Raw genomic sequence first — 24,084 nt, forward strand, 5'->3', positions numbered from 1 at the left:
ATGTTATGTCATAATTATGTAAAATTCTGGCAAATTAGTTCGCAACGAACCAGGCCTCCCAAACTGCTGCATATACCCTGACTCTGTTGCAAGAGAAGAGACACAAATAAATTCATGTTAGCAGGCAATATTAACTAAATATGCAGGTTTAAAAATATATAGTTGTGTATTGATTGTAAGAAAGGCATTTGATGTTTATGGTTATGTGTAGTTAACTAGTGATTATGATTGATTGTTTTTTTTGTAAGATAAGTTTAATGCTAGCTAGCAACTTACCTTGGCTTCTTACTGCATTCTCGTAACAGGCAGGCTCCTCGTGGAGTGCAATGAGGCAGGTGGTTAGAGCGTTGCATTGGTTAACCGTAAGGTTGCAAGATTGAATCTCCTAGCTGAGAAGGTAAAAATCTGTCGTTCTGCCCCTGAACAAGGCAGTTAACCCACCGTTCCTAGGCTGTCATTGAAGATGAGAATGTGTTCTTAACTGACTTGCCTAGTTAAATAAAGGTGTAAAAAAATCTGTGTCCAAAAATACCGATTTCTGATTGTTATGAAAACTTGAAATCGGCCCTAATTAATCGGCCGACCTCTAATATTTATATCCAAAAATCTCAGTTTACATTGGCGTGTTATGTTCAGTAATATTTTGCTTCCAAAACATCCGGTGATTTTGCAGAGAGCTACATCAATTTACAGAAATACTCATAATAAACATTGACAAAAGATACAAGTGTTATGCATGGACTTAAAGATATACTTCTCCTTAATGCAACCGTGGTGTCAGATTTCAAAAAAGCTTTACGGAAAAAGCACACCATGCAATAATCTGATCACAGCACTCAGGCACCAAAACAAGCCACCTGCCATGTTGTGGAGTCAACAGAAGTCAGAAATAGCATTATAAATATTCACTTACCTTTTGATGAACTTCATCAGAATGCACTCCCAGGAATCCCAGTTCTACAATAAATGTTTATTTTGTTTGATAAAGTCCATCATTTATGTCCAAATACCTAATTTCTGGTTGTGCGTTTAGTTCACAAATCCATATTCATGAGGCGCAGGCACTTAGTCCAGACGAAAAGTCAAGTTACATTAGAGTTCGTAGAAACATGTCAAACGATGTATAGAATCAATCTTTAGGATGTTTTTAACATAAATCTGCAATAATGTTTCAACCGGACAATTCCTTTCCAATTCCAATTCCTTTTTTGAGAAGGAACGCAGCTCTCACGGCCGTGCCCATGATTTAGCTCATGGCATTCTGCCAGACCCCTTAGTCAAACAGCTCTTATTCACTCCCCCTTTACAGTAGAAGCCTGAAACAAGGTTCTGAAGACTGTTGACATCTAGTGGAAGCCTTAGGAAGTGTAAATCAAACCAAATTTACACTATCTTGGATAGGCAAAGACTTGAAAACCTATAAACCTCAGATTTCCTACTTCCTGGTTGGATTTTTTCTCAGGTTTTTGCCTGCCATATGAGTTATGTTATACTCACATATCATTCAAACAGTTTTAGAAACTTCGGAATGTTTTCTATTAAAATCTACTAATAATATGCACATTTTAGCTTCTGGGTCTGAGTCGCAGGCAGTTTACTCTGGGCACCTTATTAATCCAAGCTACTCAATACTGCCCCCCAGCCATAAGAAGCTAACGCACAGTTAAAAACGGGTACTTTTCCAGGGACAGCTCCAGCCGGGGACAGGCCACCAAAAACAGTGGGACGTCACCCTAATCTAGATGCTCCTTTCCAATAAATATCGAGCATCTTATTCTGGTGACGTGATGGATCGATGCTTGACTGCCGTTTGACAAATACAAATATTCTTATCCATACTAATCTCATGTAGACTTTGCCTACCCGCACTGGATCTGCAAGCTGTTGGCTAGAGAGCACGTGCCAAGATCAGAGGAGGCGCATTTAGCTATTTAACGCAACAGTTCTTGTGACAAAACTATTGGTTTATTTGTATTCACTACATCAAAACTGAAGCTAAAAAAGTAAATCACAGTCAGTTTTGGTGGAAACGCACCACTTGTGGGAAAATGTGCATGTTTTCTTTTTGTGGATTTTAGAATATCCACATTAAAATCTGTTGCCATTTGGATGGAAATCTAGAGACTGAGGCAAATGCAAGGTGTCTTCCTCCCATCCTGCCTTGCACGTGTTGTATTTTTTTTCTGTGACATTAATTTGACATGTCACTAATTAGTGGGTGTGGCTCCACGTATACTGTTTCCATGATGTCTTTTCCCATGGGCGGGAAAGGCTTCCTGACACACACCTTTACCCGCCTCCTCAATCCCCCTCTCCCATGGCTCCTCCTCACTTTCACAGGAGAAGGACAAGAAGTCCAAGAAAAAGAAGAAACACAAAGACAAACACAAAGATCGTGACGTATGTAAAGACTGTGACCTTTTAAGAATAGCCCAAATTGAAAAATGATTGCAGTTTTGTTGCTCATTTGCATGTGTTCTGTCCCTTACAGAGCAACGGCTATGACAATGAGTACAGTGCTATATCCAGTCGGGTTAGTAGTGCTTTTTAACATGTAGTACCTAGCTAGTGTCCAGCAGGGTGAATGGATGAATGCCCAATAGGTTCAAGTGGACATGTTTAAAGTTGACTTCAGTTAAATGATTGCAGACGGAATGTGTGTGTTTTAGTACGTACGCGTTGAGAGAATTTCAGGATACTGTGGTTTTCTTACCACACAATTCAGTACTGGTTGTTTCCGTATTCCTTATTCCATCAGTCCATTGTTTATATTGACAAAGGTCCTTCTTGACCACATTGAACTATTCCAAGATACTTTCTTGACTGTTCAAATTCGGCTTCAGTGAGGGGTATAGTTCTTCTTTTGCAGGCAGAGGGGTGCTATTTAGCATGGTGTGCTGTAGTTAAGTGCCTTGCAGTTAATTAGGCTTTATCTCCCTCTCCTCTTCGCCCACTCTCAGAGCTCCAGACTCAGTGATGAGAGCACTAGCAGGGTCTCTCGCTCGTCCAGACTAGATCTGCAACCGGTGGGTTCCCCTCTCTTCCTCTTTCCCTCTCCCTCTTTCTTTCTTTTGGAGTTCTGGCAATAGCCCTACTGCCTTTATTCTACCAATAAGGAACCATTTTTATATTCAATCAATTGATCTGTATGAGATTGAAAGCGGAACTTGCGGAGGTAACTCTAAGGGCTTGAATTGAGACAAAAAGGTTGTCTGTTAGGTAGCCATCTTTTCTTTAATGTTGATGTAGACACCAGGGGTTCTCTCTCTCTCTCCTCGCCCACTCTCAGAGCTCAAGACTCAGTGATGAGAGCATTAGCAAGGTCTCTCGCTCCTCCAGACTGGACCTGCAGCCGGTGGGTGTTGTGTGACTGACTGTGCATTAACACTTTGGTGTTAACTACTGAATGCTGGATCCCACTTCTGACCCCAAATGTGTTGAGCGATATGTACTGTACCAGTCAAAGGTTTGGCCACACCTACTCATTCAAGGGTTATTTTTACTACTTTCTACATTGTATAATAATATTGAAGACATCAACAATATGAAATAACACATATGGAATCATGTAGAAACCAAAATATATTTGAAATTCTTCAAAGTAGCCACCCTTGATGACAGCTTTGCACACTCTTGGGATTATTTTACAATGTAGAAAATAATCAAAATAAAGAAAAACCCTTGAATGAGTAGGTCCAAACTTTTGACTGGTACTGTATATCTTACTTTACTCACTTTTCTACTAACCATTGATATCTGAAAGTCTCACCGAGTGTTGTTTTTTTCTTCCAGTTCATCAGTTTTTTTGTTGTTCTTTACTCGTTTTGCTGTAACACGGTCTTTAGAGTAGCAGCCTTTATCTTTAAATGGAGATATGTTCTCTTGTTCAGCATCTATGCCAAATGTATTTATGTCAGAAGTGTGTTTGAGTCAGCATGTTTTTTTTGTTTTTTTAATCACCATTGATACTTTGAAAAGACACTGTACATTTGTGTGAATGTGAAATTATGGCTGCAAAAATAATGGTCATGGACAGACAACCCCTTGAATTCATGATATACACTGAGTCTACATAACATTATAAACACCTGCTCTTTCCACAACAGACTGACCAGGTGAATCCAGGTGAAAGCTAGTGAAATCCTCTTCAATCAGTGTAGATGAAGGGGAGGAGACGGGTTAAATAAGGATTTTTAAGCTTTGATAGTTGAGACATGGATTTTGTAAGTGTGCCATTCAGAGGATGAGCAAGACAAAAGATTTGTGTCTTTGAACGGGGGTGCTAGGTTCTAAATAACAGGGTAAAAAACAGACGGACATCTATAAAAGCTCATACCAAGTTTATTCACCCAAAGGGCCAGACAGCTGAAAAATATATGTTCCCACCAGCACAAATACACATACTCCAATTTAGGTGAACTCCTCCTTCCATCTAAACATGATATATTTATTTCTAGGCAGGAAGTTAAGTGATGTGGGTAATAAAGTGTTCCTTCTCCCTTAATCTGACCTGACCTGACTTCCGCCCCATTGCTCACTAAATCCACATTTCTCCACCCTTATCAGTGACCGCAACCATGTGATTGCCTTTCCTTTCCTTTACTCCAAGGCCCTGGCTCATATCCAACATGAATTGACCCCACCATATACATTCCTTCTACAGATAACCATGAACTTTTGGTATTGAAATCCGACTGTGGCCCTTCTCATTTCCATAGGATACCTGATAATGAACAATATTTCAAGTTTAGAAGTCAGAACCCATCAGTGGTATGGTAGTAGGTGCCAGGTGCACCGGTTTGTGTGTTAAGAACTGCAATGCTGCTGGGTTTTTCACATTCAACAGTTTTCCATGTGTATTAAGAATGGTCCACCACCCAAAGGACATCCAGCCAACTTGACACAACTTTGGGAAGCATTGGAGTCAACATGGGCCAGCATCCCTGTTCGAAAGCGTTCAACACCTTATATAGTCCATGCCCTGGCGAATTGGGGCTGTTCTGAGGGCAGAAGAGGGTGCAAGAGGGTTTTCCTAATGTTTTGTGTACTCTGTGTACATTCTGTAGTGTTGTGTGGAGTTCCGCTGAATGGTATTGTCATTGGCCATTTGCCTTTACATCTAAACACAATTCAACTAAGGTTTCTCAGTCATTTCTGTTTCCTCTCTCTTGCTGTGTTTCTCTTTCAATCCCTCTCCCTCTTTCCCTCGTCTTAGGCATCCTATGCTTCCTCTGACCTTAACAGCAACAATGGTCTGTCCTCTTCTAGGCAACGGCTTTCTTCCTACGAGGTCTGTTCACGGCATGCACGTGCACACACCCAAACACATATACCTCAAATCCTGTACCAAAGCAATATTACCTCTCCTGAGCTGTGCACTCCCCAGATCAGTTTTTGCGGACTTGCCAACATGTTGGCCGTGACAATTACCGTAGTAGTTGGCAAGGCGGCACATGCAGATCTTGGACCAGGCTAGATCACATGGTCTTACCATTGTTGTTACCCAGGCACTGACTACAGTGTGAAAACATGTTGTGACAATTATTCTTACCCCCTCCCTGCTATACCCACACTCCATTTAGTCATCCGGGCTACTCAGCCAGATCTCCTACCGGCGCCATCACAGGGTTTGTGATGCCATTCATTAGTGTGACCTTTGACCCCACCCATTATGCTACTTCATATGCTACCTGTAACACACGTGTTTCTCTGCCTGTTGTCACCTGAAAGACACCGTTTTTATCACGAGATCATCTTTAAAGTAAGCACTCTAGTACTTTTTAGTTTCACAGTGTAACCAGTGGCTTTAGGAGCCATTCTGTAAAGTATCAAGAAGTTCTGATGGCACTTATAGTAGCGACAATTTACTTTCGGGTGTTTTGGATTTTACTGGAGAAGTTACTGTGCAGTGAAGAAGCTATGATTATGTCACTGTCGTGTAGATGAGCGAGCATGTCTCCGAGAGCGCTGCTGCGAATGTTAAGTTGTTTCAATCCTGTGTGTGTGTGACGTCCGATCCCACCCCTGCAGGGCTCTTTGTATGAGGACAGTCTGTACAGTGGATCTCGACGGGTGACCGGCTCCAGCTCTCGTGTAAGACTCCCAATGCATTGTGGGATTGTGTTTGTGTGTGTATGGCAGTAAACCCACGTGTCCTAAATACGTGACATTCCCTTACTTGTAACTTCTTATATCCCCTCTGCACCTAATAGATGACATGCGGTCACTAACCTTACTGTTTGAGTACTCAAACGAAAGATTGATAGGAATATTATTGCCCGGGCCTATAATTGAGATAGTTGAGGAAATTATGTCACTAATTGCAATGCGAGTGTTTTTTAAATGAGGTTCATGTGTATGTAGGGCATGTCTGTGAGTAACTGGAATGTATATGACAGGTATGTTCTGTTCATGGTTATTTTATTAGCTTTTGCATGATGTGTTCTGTTTTTCTGTCATGAGTTTTAGTTTCCAGAGTGTTTAGCTGTGTTTGTGCTGTTGATATGACACACATTAACTTTGGTGCTTTTGGGAACTTTGGTGAGGAGTGGCTCAGTTGGTTGGAGCATGGTGCTTGCAGGTGGTGGGTTCAGTTCCCTGTGAACGTTAATGCAGTGCACTGAATTGCTCTGTTGGCTTAGGATTTCTCTACCTGTCGCCTGGTGTGCGTATGTGAGTGGGTACTGCAGACGTGCACGTGTGTGGTCTTTAGCACACTGATGATGGTGTATGTGCCCTCCCCAGCATTCAGAGTACAATAGTTATCGCGGCAGCGGTTCCAGGGCGTCCTCCAGGGCGTCCTCCAGGGCCAGCTCAGCCCGTGCCAGCCCAGTGGTGAGCCCCTCTTCTCAGTCACACTGTCTAGCCATGGAGCATTGAAGTGGCATGACCCTCTCGCAAGCATTTAATCACAAAACATGTATTCTTTTACACTGGATTAGTTACAATGGGGCAAAAAAAGTATTTAGTCAGCCACCAATTGTGCAAGTTCTCCCACTTAAAAAGATGAGGCCTGTCATATTCATCATAGGTACACTTCAACTATGACAGACAAAATGAGGGAGAAAAAGAAAATCACATTGTAGGATTTTTTCTGAATTTATTTGCAAATTATAGTGGAAAATAAGTATTTGGTCACCTACAAACAAGCAAGATTTCTGGCTCTCACCGACCTGTAACTTCTTCTTTAAGAGGCTCCTCTGTCCTCCACTTGTTATCAGTATAAAAGACACCTGTCCACAACCTCAAACAGTCACACTCCAAACTCCACTATGGCCAAGACCAAAGAGCTGTCAAAGGACACCAGAAACAAAATTGTAGGACTGAATCTGCAATAGGTAAGCAGCTTGGTTTGAAGAAATCAACTGTGGGAGCAATTACTAGGAAATGTAAGACATACAAGACCACTGATAATCTCCCTCGATCTGTGGCTCCGCGCAAGATCTCACCCTGTGGTGTCAAAATTATCACAAGAATGGTGAGCAAAAATCCCAGAACCACATGGGGGGACCTAGTGAATGACCTACAGAGGGCTGGGACCAAAGTAACAAAGCCTACCATCAGTAACACACTCCTGCAGTGCCAGATGTGTCCCCCTGCTTAAGCCAGTACATGTCCAGGCCTGTCTGAAGTCTGCTACTGAGCATTTGGATGATCCAGAAGAAGATTGGGAGAATGTCATATGGTCAGATGAAACCAAAATAACTTTTTGGTAAAAACTCAACTCGTCATGTTTGGAGGACAAAGAATGCTGAGTTGCATCCAAAGAACACCATATCTACTGTGAAGCATAGGGGTGGAAACATCATGCTTTGGGGCTGTTTTTCAGCAAAGGGACCAGGACGACTGATCCGTGTAAGGTAAAGAATGAATGGGGCCATGTATCGTGAGATTTTGAGTTATAAACCTCCTTCCATCAGCAAGGGCATTGAAGATGAAACGTGGCTGGGTCTTTCAGCATGACAATGATCCCAAACACACTGCCCGGGCAACGAAGGAGTGGCTTCGTAAGAAGCATTTCAAGGTCCTTGAGTGGCCTGGCCAGTCTCCAGATCTCAACCCCATAGAAAATCTTTGGAGGGAGTTGAAAGTCTGTGTTGCCCAGCAACAGCCCCAAAACATCACTGCTCTAGAGGAGATCTGCATGGAGGAATGGGCCAAAATACCAGCAACAGTGTGTGAAAACCTTGAGAAGACTTACAGAAAACGTTTGACCTCTGTCATTGCCAACAAAGGGTATTTAACAAAGTATTGAGAAACTTTTGTTATTGACCAAAGACTTATTTTCCACCATAATTTGCAAATAAATTCATAAAAAATCCTACAGTGTGATTTTTCTGGGGGAAGAAAATCTCATTTTGTCTGTCATAGTTGAAGTTTACCTATGATGAAAAATACAGGCCTCATCTTTTTAAGTGGGAGAACTGGGCACAATTGGTGGCTGACTAAATACTTTTGCCCCACTGTATATTGTCTTAAGATTTAAAGGTAGACTCAGTGAAATAACGTTGCCAGCAGTAATGATGGAGGTCTTGAGATGTGCGAGAGATGCAACATTTCGCTCTCACACAGTTACACACAGTACCTGCCCATGTGCACGGTTTCGCTTCACGCTGTGTAGAGCGTGGTAGCCAGGGCACCAAAACAGCAGAGAAGTTGAGTTTTGCGCTTCAATGTTCTTAGTTGTTACAAAAATTGACCCACTATGCTATTCACTTTCTGTGGCTGTCATATCTCACTGAGTCTACCTTTTTAAAGTAAACCTTCAAAGGTAGTTTTTTTTCAGATTAATTTTATGTATGGTGATATTCAGTGCATTTGGGAATTATTCAGACCCCTTGACTTTTTCCACATTTTGTTACGTTAGACTTATTTTTAAAAAAAGTTTTAAATGTCATCTTCGTCAATCAACACACAATACCCCATAATGACAAAGTAAAAACAGTTGACATTTTAGCAAATGTATTAAGAATCTACACTGAAATTTCACATTTACATAAGTATTCAGACCCTTTACTCAGTACTTTGTTGAAACACCTTTGGCAGCAATTACAGCCTCGAGTCTTCTTGGGTATGACACTAGAATCTTGGCACACCCGTATTTGGGGAGTTTCTCCCAATCTCCTCTGCAAATCCTCTCAAGCTCTGTCAGGTTGGATAGGGAGCGTCGCTGCACAGCTATTTTCAGCTCTCTCCAGAAATGTTCGGTCTGGGCTCTGGCTGGGCCACTCAAGGAAATTCAGAGACTTGTCCCGAAGCCAGTCCTGTGTTGTCTTGGCTGTGTGCTTGGAAGGTAAACCTTCGCCCCAGTCTCAGATCCTGAGCACTCTGGGGACGGTTTTCATCAAGGATCTCTCTGTACTTTGCTCCGTTCGTCTTTCCCTCGACCCTGATTAGTCTCCCAGTCCCTACCAGTGAAAAACATCCCCACAGCATGATGCTGCCACCATCATTCTTCACCGTAGGGATGGTGCCAGGTTTCCTCCAGACGTGACGCTTGGCATTCAGGCCAAATAATTCAGTCTTGGTTTCATCAGACCAGAGAATCTCGTTTCTCATGGTCTGAGAGTCCTTACACTGCCTTACTGAGGAGTGGCTTCTGTCTGGCCACTTTACCATAAAGGCCTGATTGGTGGAGTGCTGCAGAGATGGTTGTCCTTCATGAAGGTTCTCCCACCTCCACAGAGGAACTCTGTCAAAGTGACCATAGGGTTCTTGGTCGCCTCCCTGACCAAGTCCCTTCTTCCTCGATTGCTCAGTTTGGCCGGGTGGCCAGCTTTTGGAAGAGTCTTGGTGGTTCCAAACTTCTTCCATTTAGGAATAATGGAGGCCACTGTGTTCTTGGGGACTTTCAATACTGCAGGAATGTTTTGGTACCCTTCCCCAGTTCTGTGCCTCGACACAATCCTGTCTTGGAACTCTATGGACAGTTCCTTTGAACTCATGACTTTTTTTGCTCTGACATGCACTGTCAACTGTGGGACCTTATATAGACCGGTGTTTGCCTTTCCAAGTCCTGTCCATTCAATTGAATTTACCACAGGTGGACGGCAATCAAGTTGTAGAAACAGCTCAATGATGATCAATGGAAACAGGATGCACCTGAGCTCAATTTCGAGTCTCATTGCTCATGACTTATTTAAATGTATTTCTGTTTTATTTTTAATACATTTTTTAAAATGTCTTAACCTGTTGTCATTATGGGCTATTATTTGCAGATTGAGGCCATTTTTTTTATTTCATCCATTTAAAATAAGGCTGTAACGTAACAACATTTGGATAAAGTAAAGGGGTCTGAATGCTTTCCGAATGCACTGTAATGAACTTATGAACATGTTAATGGTTTAGGCATTGTTTTCCATGTCATTTTAAAATGTATATCTACTAAAGTATTTGTCCGTTGCAATTCAACTATACTATGACGTTGACAATTGGCTCCTGATTTAATATAATAATAATAATATATGCCATTTAGCAGACGCTTTTATCCAAAGCGACTTACAGTCATGTGTGCATACATTCTACGTATGGGTGGTCCCGGGGATCGAACCCACTACCCTGGCGTTACAAGCGCCATGCTCTACCAACTGAGCTACAGAAGGACCACAATTGATTCAGTCCACTGTTCATAAGCGGTTGATAGAGAATTGAAATGGAAACAGTAGCCGATTTGAGGCAATTGGTCACAATATCCACCATATTTAAGGTCTTTGGTTTATGGCTGTTAGTAATGATTGACACAGCATGATGCTGCACCATGCCAAAATATACCTTGGATTTGCCCTGTGCCTTTTGGATTTTGTGTTTTGTTAGACAACCGGGATAGAAATACATATATAAATATATAACTTTAGATAAGTACTAGGGCTGTGAAGGTCATGGAATTTAGGATGACTGTTACTGGCAAGCCAAATGACTGCAGTCACCTTAATAACCGTTCGAATAGTAAAACACTAAAATATATATTTTTTGTGCTGCCATAGAAATAGAATTAGTAGAACAGGCGTCCTCGTTCAAGTCAATAATGGCATAATGTGTGGACCGGCGGCAATTGCAGGTGTACCCATAGGAGCAAAGCAGGGAGCAAAAGGAGGAGGAGTACCTATCAATGTGTTATTCAACTCCACTGACATTACAGAGCCACATTCGTTAACATCATTTGAATTAACATTCTACGTTACTGTGGAATGTAAAAGGTTTGCTACAACACCTTGCTCATTTCAGAAAGGCGCAACAGAGTTTCATCACGTTGATAAGAGTCCATATTACCGCAGAAACTGACTCAACCACTCGAATAACCGGCCCTCCCGTCTTCAGTCAGCTGTTCGTTCCAACCCAAAAAAATGTGTATGTGTATATATATATATATATATATATATATATATATATCATTCCGTTTGGGGGACTTTAATTGCAGCGCTTTTGAAAGACCCGGTTAAGCACTCACGCACACTGCGCTCCGCCAGGTTTCCTTTTTCGTTTCCTGTTTCCACTCTGGCATTTCAGACTCTGCCACGTTCGAATATATATATATATATATATATATATATATATATATATATATATATACACACGATTTAAACTGTTATGACGGTTATTTTTATATTCCAAAACTATCTGTTACGTGGTTATACAGTAATTGTGTCAGCCCTAATAAATACATAACTGGCATCTTTCAGACTGATATTGTTGTAACCGACAAGGTGATATCTGAGACCCAGTACAACTACTTGCTGTGCCTCATATATTTGTGTTGAGAGGTTGCCCAGAAAAGCCTATGGTTTTAATTGTCAAATCTGGGCAGATATTTTATTAACCAGTGGCAAGAATATGAAGACTAGTTGACATCTGGTATGCTGGGTCATCCTACCTTAACAAATCATCAAACGTTAAGATCTTTCTTTACAGGCAGGAATTAGCAAGTGGGCTACTGTGTGTCCTGTTTAGTATGCTCATTACTCTATACAGCTGTAGGCCGATCCTTGTTCCTTTTAACACAGATTCTCCATTTGGCCATGATTGTGTGTTTTCATTCATAGATGTGTTTTGGTTGGAAAAGGGCAGTGTGTGAGAGAGATTCAGACAGTGCCCAACCTGAATATACTTTGTCCTATTGCCCCCCCCCGGTGGGCAACTAGGATAATGACTGCAACTCTGTGGCCAGCTTCCTGCGCAGCGCGGCCACCAGCAGTGGCCTGCCCAGAGACCTGGATCACATGACCATCCCCAATTTATCAGACGTGAGTGGGGCAGCACTGCCCGCCCAGAGTCATGCCAAGGCATGGCAGTGTGGTCTCAACTTGCATATAAAGACTGGCTTCTTCTGTGTGGAGTGGGGGGGTAGACCTAAAGAGATGAATTACTGTCTGACTTGCTGTGTGAAGTGGTAGCCTGTATGAAGTGGTAGCCTGGCTTGTGCTGTCAACTCCTACTGTATGGTCATTGTCACACCTGGAATATTGGTGAGAGGAGACCTTAGAAAGTGTTTTTACCACTGAAGAGATGTAATCAACAGGGGTTCTAGTGAATAAAAAAATATGAATTGCTAATCTATAGCATGCAGGTGGATGGTTTCTTATAGATGGAGTCTTTGTAGAATGGGACTAACAACATTATGGTCTGTGTCATGGACTAGAAGTACCATTAACTATTTTAGAATGTACTGTAACCAGTATTGATGCTGATTGATACTCATATTGTTCACTTCCCATACCTATGCTGACTACTCTGAACAGTTTGATGGCCACATGTAACATGTTGTATGTGATGGATCATAACAATGAACATTGCACGGCATTGAAGTTGAGACATCTGTACATTTTTATAATCAGGCATGCACTCTTAACTTACCCAGTAACTGGTGTGTTATAACAACATTTAAACTGCTCATGGTTTATGATTGGATGGAAAGATTACCTACTCCCCCCTGTCCCCCCCCCCCCACAGCTTGTGAGGGATAATGTGATTGGACAAAGTGGAGTAAGGTAAAGATGTGATGAGGACATTGAGTGTGAATCCATGGCCTTCCAGAACCTTCTCTAGGCCCTAATGTCATGATGTTGCCCTTGTTCTAACAGTATCTCCCCGTTGTTCCCAGGTGGAGGACCGAGATTACCTGGAAAAGGGATCTCGAGCCGCTTCCACCCTATCGGCAGCCACCCTCGCCTCGCTGGGCGGGTCTTCCTCCCGGGGAGAAAGTGGTGAAACGTCCATCACTGGCGACACAGAAACCTCCATACGAGAGATCAAGGTAAAGGTTACAAAAACATGGGTGTCCTCGAACCATCTTCCATCAATTCCACTCTTTAAGAGCCCATCACTGTACAGCACACACTGCTCTGCAAGTCATTCTCTACCGATCATTGTGCTTGTCACTTCATGCGTCGAACCCTGTCGCAGCATGCTTCTGTCTCTCCTCAACCCTGCCACACTCTTCACCCCAGGAGATTCATGAGCTGAAGGATCAGATCCAAGATGTGGAGTCAAAGTACATGCAGAGCCTCAAAGAAGTCAAGGTACATTACTGGACTGACGCAACCCAGCCCGAGGCCCTGTTAATATTCATATGATTTTAGTCTTCCCTAGCTTTTGAGTTGACCAATGATAGGTTTAGAGTCTAAACTTTAAGACTACCCTACTATTAACCAATAATCGTTTTGAACTTCCTTAGAATTAACCAATGGTAGTATTAGTCGCCAGTGTTAAAGTACCTGAGAGACTCCTTTTAAGCAATGATTAGTCCTCCTGACTAATATTTAATGAATGTTTTAGATTTATTTTGTTACCTATCCTTTTATTATCAACTACAGATTTAGGTTTAGACTCCTACCTTGCTATTAAATGGTTGCCAGAATCTTGGACTCCTCTAATCGTTTACGAAGGTGATAATTACCTATGACTTCAGACAAGTGATGTTGAAAGCCCAGATCGGCATGATAATTGACAGAATTATAACTTTATTTTCAGACTAGATGGCTTGCTTGCCTTTTCCTATGCATTTTTCAGCTTCCCTTCAAAGCAGTCAAGTTAATCTGTCCTGATGTCAAATTCAATAACCCCACAGGCATACAGTAGGCAACTGTTGCTTGTGTCCTAAACATCATTACATCATTTCCCTCTGAATACGAATGATGTCCATTGAATTCTATCCATGCCCTCCATTTTCGATCATGTTCCTGATCGTTCCTCCTAGTTGAAACCGTCAGAATGGAGTATAGAAAATGGCAGTGGCAGCGGCAGCGGTGTAACAATACCCCCTTGGATATTGATGTGTTTGTGTTTGGGTCTGTGTCTTTCAGTCTGTCTGTCTGTGTTCCCATGTGCATACACCAACGGGCATCTCTTCCTATAGGATACCTTAGTGGAGGTGGAGGAGAAGTACCGCAAGGCCATGGTGTCCAATGCCCAGTTGGACAACGAGAAGAACAACCTGATGTACCAGGTGGACACGCTGAAGGACTCGCTCATGGAGCTGGAGGAGCTGCTGTCCGAGTCACGCCGCGAGTACGAAGGGAAGAGCAAGGTATGGGATACATCCAAGGGAGGGAGAGAAGGGATAGGGCCAGATCACGAGACATATACAATTTCAGTAAGATGAAGGGAAAAGTTAGGATCAGAAGAGAAAGGTGTATTGAGGAGGGCGATATTAGGTGGTACCTTTTGGAAACTATAGTTGCCTATAGTAATGTAATACTGGATGATTATAAACATGAACTGTATGTATATACAGTGTATTCGGAAAGTATTCAGACCTCTTCACTTTTTCCACATTTTGTTACGTTTCAGCCATTTTCTAAAATGGATTAAATAGTTTTTTTTCCCTCGGCCATCTACACACAATACTCCATAACGACAAAGCAAAAACAGGTTTATAAAATTTTTGCAAATATATTACAAATCTAAACAGAAATGTAACATTTGCATAAGTATTCAGACCCTTTACTCAGTACTTTTGTTGAAGCTCCTATGGCAGCGATTACAGCCTCGAGTCTTCTTGGGTATGACGCTACAAGCTTGGCACACCTGTATTTGGGAAGCTTCTCCCATTCTCTGCAGATCCTCTCAAGCTCTGTCAGGTTGGATGTGGAGTGTCACTTACCAGCTATTTTCAGGTCTCTCCAGAGATGTTTGATCGGGTTCAAGTCCGGGCTTTGGCTGGGCCACTCAAGGACATTCAGAGACTTGTCCCGAAGCCACTCCTGCGTTGTCTTGGCTGTGTGCTTAGGGTCGTTGTCCTGTTGAACCTGAACCTGAGCGCTCTGGAGACTCAAGGATCTCTCTGTACTTTGCCCTGTTGATCTTTCCCTCCTGACTAGTCTCCCAGTCCCTGCCACTGAAAAGCATCCGCACAGCATGATGCAGCCACCACCATTCTTCACCGTAAGAATGGTGCCAGGTTTCCTCCAGACGTGATGCTTGGCATTCAGGCCAAAGTGTTCAATCTTGGTTTCATCAGACCAGATAATCTTGTTTCTCATGGTCTGAGAGTCCTTTAAGTGCCTTTTGGCCACCTCCAAGTGGACTGTCATGTGCCTTTTTACTGAGAAGTGGTTTCCATCTGGCCGCTCTACCATAAAGGCCTGATCTGTGGAGTGCTGCAGAGGTGGTTGTCCTTCTGGAAGGTTCTCCCATCTCCACAGAGGAACTCTAAAGCTTTGTCAGAGTGACCATCGGGTTCCTGGTCACCTCCCTGACCAAGGCCCTTCTCCCCCTTCCTAGTGCGGCCAGCTCTAGGAAGAGTCTTGCTGGTTCTAAACGTTTTCCGTTTAAAAATGATGGAGGCTGCTGTATTCTTGGGGACCTTCAATGCTGCAGGATTTTTTTGGGACCCTGTGCCTCTACAAAATCCTGTCTCGGAGCTCTAAAGACAATTCCTTCGACCTGGCTTGGTTTTTGCTCTGACATGCACCATTAACTGTGGGACCTTTTTATATGGACAGGGCTATGCCTTTCCAACTAATGTCCAATTAATTGAATTTACCACAGGTGGAATCCAATCAAGTTGTAGAAACATCAAGGATGATCAATGGAAACAGGATGCACCTGAGCTCAATTTCAATCTCATAGCAAAGGGTCTGAATACTTATGTAAATAAAGTGTTTTTTATTTGTAGTAGATTTGCAAAAGTGTCAAGTTTTCGCTTTGTCATGATGTTTTTATATAAAAATATTTAAGCAATTTTAGAATAAGGCTGTAACGTAACAAAATGTAGAAAAAGTGAATGGGTCTGAATACTTTACAAATGCATTGTACGTAAATGATATGTACGATTTTATACATGTAAAACTGTATTTATGTTTAAAAAATATATATATTTATATATGTACAACACACTTTGATCAAGAATCAGTTTACAGACCGAAACTGACTTCAACTACAACCTGGACCTGGATAACAACCACAACCTGGATTATAAGGCAGCTGTTTTGGGCCACAATGATCACTGCATATATTGCAAATCCATTAAAACATCTCCTCTATCATTTCTCACAGGACTTTGAGCGTGAGAAACATGCCCATGGCGTGCTGCAGTTCCAGTTCAAGGAGATGAAGGAAACACTAAAACAGAGCGAGGAGTTACTAACAGTGAGTCCTCCAAGGCCTCCTCAAAATTAAAACCCAAAGTTTGTCAGGACAGCCAAAATGACTACCTGTCACCTTTCAGTTTTCTTATTTCTGAACTTCCCTGTCTTCTCACCTCCATGCTGATCGTCTATTGTTCTCACTGCTTTCACCTTTCACACACACTTCATTTTCTCCTATTTATTCCATCACATCTTCCTGCGTTTCCGCTGTCCAGGAGATCCGTCAGATGCGTCTCAAGCAGGACGGCTTTGTTAGGGAAATCTCTGACCTGCAGGAAACCGTGGAGTGGAAGGATAAAAAGATCGGGGTATGCCCTGTGAACTCTAATCCATTGGGTTTGTTAGTACATGTTCAATTTGATAGCATTTGGCGGATGCAAATGGAAATCCCCACATAATTGTGTTGTGTTCACCTGTGTTGTGGTGTTAAAATACACTTATTTACTCAGGCAGAGAAGTTGGTGCTAGCTAAGTGCATGAATGCTTGATACTTTCACTTTCTCTATGCTCACTTTCACTTCACCCATATCTATCTTTGTTCTTTACCTGCGCTTCCACCTCACCCATTGGGGGAACTGCTCAGGCCTTAGAGCGGCAAAAGGAGTATTCGGATGCCATCCGAAATGAGCGGGATGAGCTCAGGGATGAGGTGGTCCAGCTGAAAGACATTCTGAAGGTATTTAGTCCTCTAGGGAATCGGAGCTCGGAATATGCAACGCTGGCCTCTTAAACAGGGTTTCTCTGTTGTAGTTATGCAGCTATAATGCACTGTTGTGAGACTCTTTTAAGCCTCTCATCAGTTGATGTTCATGTCCTGCCCAGAAACATGGAATTGTCCTCAGACCTGACCTGACTGCCAATGGGGAAATGCTGGAGTTGGGAACTGAAGGGTCAGCCAGTGGAGATCCAGCTTCTCAATTGGCTCAGGACTCCAAGACGTTGCCCATGGAAGGGGGGAACAGCATGCTTGGTAAGCACCATTACTGGACAAAGATCGCTACATGTTGTAATCATCTCCTGCTTACCTCATAGCTTGCCAAATTATAGCTAACTTCTAAGCTCAAATCTTGCCCACACCTGTTCTAATGCAACCCTGTAGACTTAACCTGAGTTTGGTTGACTGACAATGAAGTTAGTCACAGAAGAAGTCCAAAACCTACGCTTTCTCCACTGATTCTCCTCCCAACCCAATGCAACCCTTGCACTTGATGCATGTTAACTAATCCATGCATCTGAACCATGATTTAAAGCAGATGGTGTAAACACCCTTGTTTTGGTGCCAAAATGTGTATCCTACATAGTAGTTTAATTTTGAGGTAAGTCCAGGGTCCTTAGGCTGATTGCTTTGGCGAAATTATGTTGACCTTGTGATTTTGTCTATTATAAACACTTTACTTCAACCTGATAAATGTCAATGGTGTTTGCTGTGGTGTTATAGTTGGTTGGTGTTTACACCAGATCATTACACGGATCACAATCAATAAAACCATTAATTGGTCTATTTGTCGAGTTTATTTTTTGTAAATGATTAGGAAAAAATGTTTTGTTTGTGTTAAGTCACAAACCTGTCCATTTCTGGCCAGTCCCAAAGCAATATAACACTACAGTAGACATTTCAGAGTTTAAGATTTGCAGCTTGCCAAGGTGCCTCTGACCTGCTCATCTGCCTTGAAGATTAATCTGGGATCAAGGTTTTGTTTGGTGCTCTCCTCCTCTTCTTCCTTTTCCACCTCTTCCATGCTGGTTTGATTTTTACCCAATTCTTTCAAATTACGCTTTGCGCTAATTGGCCCAGGTTCAACTGGCAGATCTTGATCATCCGAAAAATGATTATTTGAAACTCCAAGCCACAGTGTTTGGCCTATTTCACCCTCATGGTATCCCTCATGGTCTCCTAGGCAGAGCTCAAGAGACGGAGTTGGGAAGTAGAGGAGATAAGGTGGTGGATCCCGGAAGGTCCAGGAAGCAAGAGGATACACACGAGGAGGAGGCTCAAGAGAACCATCTGACCTCGCCCACCCCCTGTAGCCTCGTTGGTGTTTCTGAAACAGAAACCTCAAGGGAGGTTCAGCCATTCTCACCCACATTGGGGGGAGAGGTTGAAATTGAAGGCAGTGATGTCAACAAAGAATCTGACAATGGCATACCAGTAGTAGAGGTCAAAAGTGGACCGGTCTGTGATTCTGAGGTACTTGTGGTTGTAACAGGTCCTGAGGAAGAGGTTACAGTATCGGGGGAGGGGTATGAAGCAGCAGGTGTAGAGGGGACAGGGCAAGGCAGAGTAGAGGTTGCAAGCGAAGGGGAAATGGGAATTAAAAATGACAAGGCAGATGAGGCAGAGACCAAAGTTGTCAAGAGCAGTGACGACACCAAAGAGACGTCCTCAAAAGAGCCTACCTCAGAATATGGTGCAGCAGCTGAACAAGAGAAAAACGAATCGAGTAAAGACGTGAAATGTTTAGACTCATATCCTCTGCCTAGGGAAACCATTGAGGACACCATGAAAAATGGCACACAGATTAGCCAAGGGACAGACCTTGATACTAGTAAGAGCCCAATCAAATCAAACCCTGAGCCTCGGAAAACAAAAAAGGCTGAAGCGTTACCAGAGATAACTGACCTGCAGCCACAGGCCCAAGCAGGCAACAAGAAGAAGAAGGGCAAGAAGAAGAAGGGAGAGACACAAAGCGACGTAAAGCAGGAAGACCATAAGAAGAGCACAACAGAAACGTGTTTAGTCTCCATGACAAATGGCACACAGATTAGCCTAGGGACAGACCTTGATACTCCTAAGACCCCAGTCGAATCAAACCCTGAGCCTCAACCTGAGCCTCAGAAAACAAAAAAGGCATGTGTGTTGCCAGAGACCACTGACATGCAGCCACAGCCCCAAGGAGGCAAAAAGAAAAAGAAAGGCAAGAAGAAGGGTGAGAAACAAGGTGATGAAACGCAGGGAGATAAGATGAGCACAACAGAAGAGGATGTGGTCTCCACCCCAAGCGACAAGGAGCCAGTAGAGGCGGTAGAAGAGGGGGTTATCACAATAGAGACACAGCAAGAGGAGGGGACCGGTAGTTCACCAGATCGAGAGCTCCAAAGCCCTGAACAAAAAGCACAAACCATAGCTGAGGAACTGAACCTGAAGGAAGAACAACTAGAAGAAGACCGAGTAGAGCCTACCATTGAAGTATCTCTGACTGACCAAGCTAAGAGTGAGGAAGTTGTCTCAAAGAAGAAAAAGAAGAAAATGAAAAAGGACAAACACAAACCTACAATGGAATTAGAGAAATCAGAAGGCGAGATATCAGTATTATCCCTAGAGTCCAACATTGGTATTGCTGATCCTGTTGATCACTCCAAGTGTATAACCAGCGCTTATAACCCTATGGAGGAATTAGAATCGACAACAGATACTGGTACCCAAAAGGACGAGTCAGGATACACAACCAACCATGATAACTTTGGAGACTGTTTGAAGTCTTCAGCTGACCCAAAATGTCCATTGGACTCGAAACAGTCCACAACTGGGAATTCAAACAATGTCAAAGAGGAAGATGCAATCAAGGTCTCAGTTGAAGAGGAACAAACAATCCAAGACTCAAAGGAACAGGGGAATAACTTTCACAGTCCCATTGTCCTAAGACCAGAGCTCAAGGAGAGCGTGGAACCTGAAGACCTTATCTTCCATGATGGTGTCGCTACTCACCCAGACCAGGCTAATGAAAATGCAACACAAGACCTAAAAGAGGCAGGTCAAGCTAAACCAAATGGGAGCCCAGAAGAGCGTACAAATGCACTTGAACATGAAGACACTCCCATGGCAATGCCAGCAAATGTAGAGAAATGCAACAATTCAGCAGATGAGAAATGTTGTAGCATATCGCGTGACCGCAACTGCCCTGCTACTGAGACCATAAGACTGCCTGAACAATTGATGGATCTACCTGGTTGTCCAGTCACTGACAGGCACTTGTATGAAAACAACAAGCCAGAAACACTTGATGCAGAAGAGGCATCAAATGGAGGGATCTCTACAGAGACCGAGTTGAATGATACAGAAACACTTGATGCAGAAGAGGCATCAAATGGAGGGATCTCTACAGAGACCGAGCTGAATGATACAGAAACACTTGATGCAGAAGAGGCATCAAATGGAGGGATCTCTACAGAGACCGAGCTGAATGATGCAGAAGAGGCATCAAATGGAGGGATCTCTACAGAGACCGAGCTGAATGATACAGAAACACTTGATGCAGAAGAGGCATCAAATGGAGGGATCTCTACAGAGACCGAGCTGAATGATACAGAAACACGACTACAGGACCCTGTAAAAGAAACTCCGGTGACAATTGACTCTTTTAGGGAACAGAGCCACAATGAAAGTGGACCATGCACTATGGTGGCTAAAGCAGAAGAGCAAGATGATCCCATTGAGGCCAAGCTGGAGGGTAACAAGGTACCTGGACCCAGTGAGCAGTGGAATGACAAGGAGCATGAAAATGAGGGTCAATCGTTTGACTTTTCGGACCTAGTTTCAGTGGTTCCTGCAAATGTATTCCCAATAGCATCCCAAGAGGAGGTCAGCCAGGAAATGAGAACGATGTCGGTAGGATACAAAATAGAGGTAGAGCTTGGTAAAGAGAAGGGTAACCAGGAAGAGGAGGATGACAAACCGCAGGACACAGAGGGAGTTAGCACGATAGTGGCACAGCAATCAATTGAAGGGGGGTCGGATAATTCACCAGAGGAGCTCCGAAGCCCTGAAGAAAAAGCACAAACCATAGTTGAGGCCAAGAACGTGAATGGAGAACAACTAATCACATTAGAGGAGGGGGTTAGTGTAACATACAACCAGAAATACATTGCAGAGGAGGGAGGGAGTGTGACTGTTGAACAGCAAGGTGTAGGGGAGAGCGAGAGGCAGCAGAATGCAACTGAGGTAGAGGCTTTGCCAGTAGAGGAGGGGGAAGAGGCAATCCAGTATGGGTCACAGCAGGGTAGAAGAGAAAGTAGTCAAAGTGCAGAGGGCAACAACGAGCAATCTAGGACAGGCTTGAAAAAAGGCAGTAAGAAAGTAAAAGGCAAGGGAAAAGAGGACTGCCGAATGTCCTAGTTTTTAGGTCTGCACTCAATATAAACAACAGCAAATATTTATGAAAGTGCAAAGAGTCTCAACTAATACAGCCAAAGCAAGTACCATTACAATTCCTTTCAAAGTTATAATTCGATGTACTGTATTTTGAGGTCAAAGTATTTGTGACATATTTTTTTGTATTCCAGCACTTTGGATTTGAAATGATACTATGAGGTAAAGTGTAGCATTCACATTAATTTAATTTGAGCGTACTTTTTTGTTCAGCACTTTTTGTACATGCTCTGGTCCCCCCATTTTAGGGAACCAAAAGTATTTGGACAAATTCATTTGTGTGTTAGTCATCAAAAGTGTAGTATTTGGGCCTATATTCCTAGTACTCAATGACTACACTAAGCTTGTTTTGTTTTTGTTGTTTCAGATTATGTTGTGCCCAATACATTATTTAACATTACATTTCTATTGTCACTTTTATTTTAAATAAGAATAGAATGTTTCTAAACACTTCTACATTAATGTGATGCTACCATGATTATGAATAATGGTGAATAACGATGAGTGAGAAAGTTAAGAGGCACCAGACCATAACCCCAAAACATGCTAAACAGGAGAGGTTGAGGGGGATGATGTGTATGGCTCTATAGTTTTCTCACTCATCAGTATTCATGATTATCCATAATCATTGTAGCATCCACATTAATGTAGAAGTGTTTAGAAATATTATATTCTTATTTACAACAAAAGTGACTCCAAAATGACACAATACATTATTTACCATACATTTCTATTGGGTATAAGCTTGATGTAGTCATTGCTTGGAATATGAGACCAAATACTAAACATTTGAGTACTTTAATACACATGTGTGAATTTGTCCAAATACTTTTGGTTCCCTAAAATGGGGGGACAATGTACAAAAAGAGCAGTCATTTCTAAACGGGTACCCCAATTTGGATGAAAACACCCTCAAATTAAAGCTGACTATGATAAACATTAGACATATGATGGCCATGCAACAACAAATATGCCACTGTCCAAATACTTTGACTTCACAGCATGTGTGTATTTTAGCACATTTTTAGGGAAGTTTGCCATAAGGGGTCTTATCACGCAGGCTGTTTTTCCCCAATAAAGCAGTAACACACCTGATTCAACTAAGAAAACCATTCATTTAAGACTAGTAGTAGTTGATAAGTAGAATCAATCAAATGTGTCACTACTTGCCTGGCCTTGGTAGGGTACATTGCCCATACTTTCGTATAAATCTGCAGCACCTACATCCCTATACTGTAATAATGTAATATTGATTGATTGAATGACAGTAAGTTTTTCTTCATCTATTCAGGGCACAATGTTTATATTGCAATGCATGATATTCGTATCGTCGTACCGTCCTTCTCTCATCCTGTGATTTATGGAATTACCGGCCTAGTACACAAGGGGGCGCCAAAGAAAACAACCCATTGGCCGTCTAACCAGAATGCTAACAGAATTGGCACAAGCAATAGTTAATTTCCATGGAGGCTGCTAGCTCAATATGTTATTGAGCCCAAACGAAAATTAAAATTTGCAAAGACTGGCAATCCAGCTCATAAAGGTATACATATATACGTAGGAGGTATACGTAGGAGCTACCAAATCTAATTTTTGGTCAGTTTAAACATTTACAAGCTAAATGTGAATGGCAGACTTTGTGCAAATTAAGTTTTGACTCATGCATGTCTGTGTGGAGTCGCTGGGGAAGGGGCCTGCCTGCTCAGACGGAACGTGAACGAAGAGGACAAAAAACGCAAGGAAATCAAGCAGTGGTAGCCTTACAGATAATTCATCCAAAGGGCTTTGAGTTCTCAAACACAGCAGAAAGCTAACACCATACTATGCCCCGTCACCTTATTAATTCAGCCACTTACTTAGACAACTAACAAGTTAAACTTAGGGGTCACGTTAATGCAGATTTCTGTTTTTAACACAGGAAAAAAATATGAAACATAACAAATATCTTGCTGGATTTTGTAAATGCAGATCTAAAATGCTTATTAAAATTTCTGTTCGGCATCAGACTACTTTTGTGCTTCAGTTTCACTTCTCCACTCAGATGAGAATTCACAAACGAGCATTCTATCAGCAGACAGTTCGCTGAATGATGTGTAGCTACTTTTCTGATACTTTTCTCAGTGTAACCAGACTACTTTTCTCTTGTAAAATGCAAGATGAACTTTAAGCGAAACATTAGGAAAAGTAGCTGGCTACATTCTATGATAAACATTCGAAATACAGTATGATGGCAATGTATTTTTTTTTGCAAGGAAGAGCTTGCTTTTTCATTGTAAGCTCATTTACTTGTGTGGCTGCCAGCCAAATAGCATTACACTTCTGTTGATAAAAAGGAAGCTATTTTCTGTCGAATGT

The 24,084-nt window shown here is 42.3% G+C and overlaps 1 protein-coding gene across 19 annotated transcripts in view; it reads left to right on the forward strand.

The window, feature by feature from the left end:
- The window catches only part of LOC124041228 (leucine-rich repeat flightless-interacting protein 2-like), an 82,015-nt gene that overhangs the window by 52,052 nt on the left and 5,879 nt on the right, over window positions 1–24,084 (forward strand). For 6 of the 19 annotated variants that reach the window (XM_046358675.1, XM_046358683.1, XM_046358692.1 and 3 more), the window contains 8 exons: window positions 13,097–13,249; window positions 13,443–13,514; window positions 14,351–14,521; window positions 16,492–16,584; window positions 16,799–16,891; window positions 17,167–17,259; window positions 17,406–17,553; window positions 18,482–23,735. In XM_046358675.1, coding sequence (XP_046214631.1) covers window positions 13,097–13,249; window positions 13,443–13,514; window positions 14,351–14,521; window positions 16,492–16,584; window positions 16,799–16,891; window positions 17,167–17,259; window positions 17,406–17,553; window positions 18,482–21,696 — 4,038 coding nt within the window. In that variant the 3' untranslated portion in view covers window positions 21,697–23,735. Of the gene's footprint in view, window positions 1–2,340; window positions 2,401–2,491; window positions 2,534–2,960; window positions 3,027–3,289; window positions 3,356–5,215; window positions 5,291–5,582; window positions 5,628–6,030; window positions 6,094–6,744; window positions 6,835–12,137; window positions 12,240–13,096; window positions 13,250–13,442; window positions 13,515–14,350; window positions 14,522–16,491; window positions 16,585–16,798; window positions 16,892–17,166; window positions 17,260–17,405; window positions 17,554–18,481; window positions 23,736–24,084 lie in introns of those variants that run through there. The other 13 variants (XM_046358580.1, XM_046358605.1, XM_046358622.1 and 10 more) reach the window with 11 other exon arrangements.

Source organism: Oncorhynchus gorbuscha, linkage group LG01, assembly GCF_021184085.1.
Source record: "Oncorhynchus gorbuscha isolate QuinsamMale2020 ecotype Even-year linkage group LG01, OgorEven_v1.0, whole genome shotgun sequence".
In the NCBI taxonomy this organism is placed as follows: Eukaryota; Metazoa; Chordata; class Actinopteri; order Salmoniformes; family Salmonidae; genus Oncorhynchus; species Oncorhynchus gorbuscha.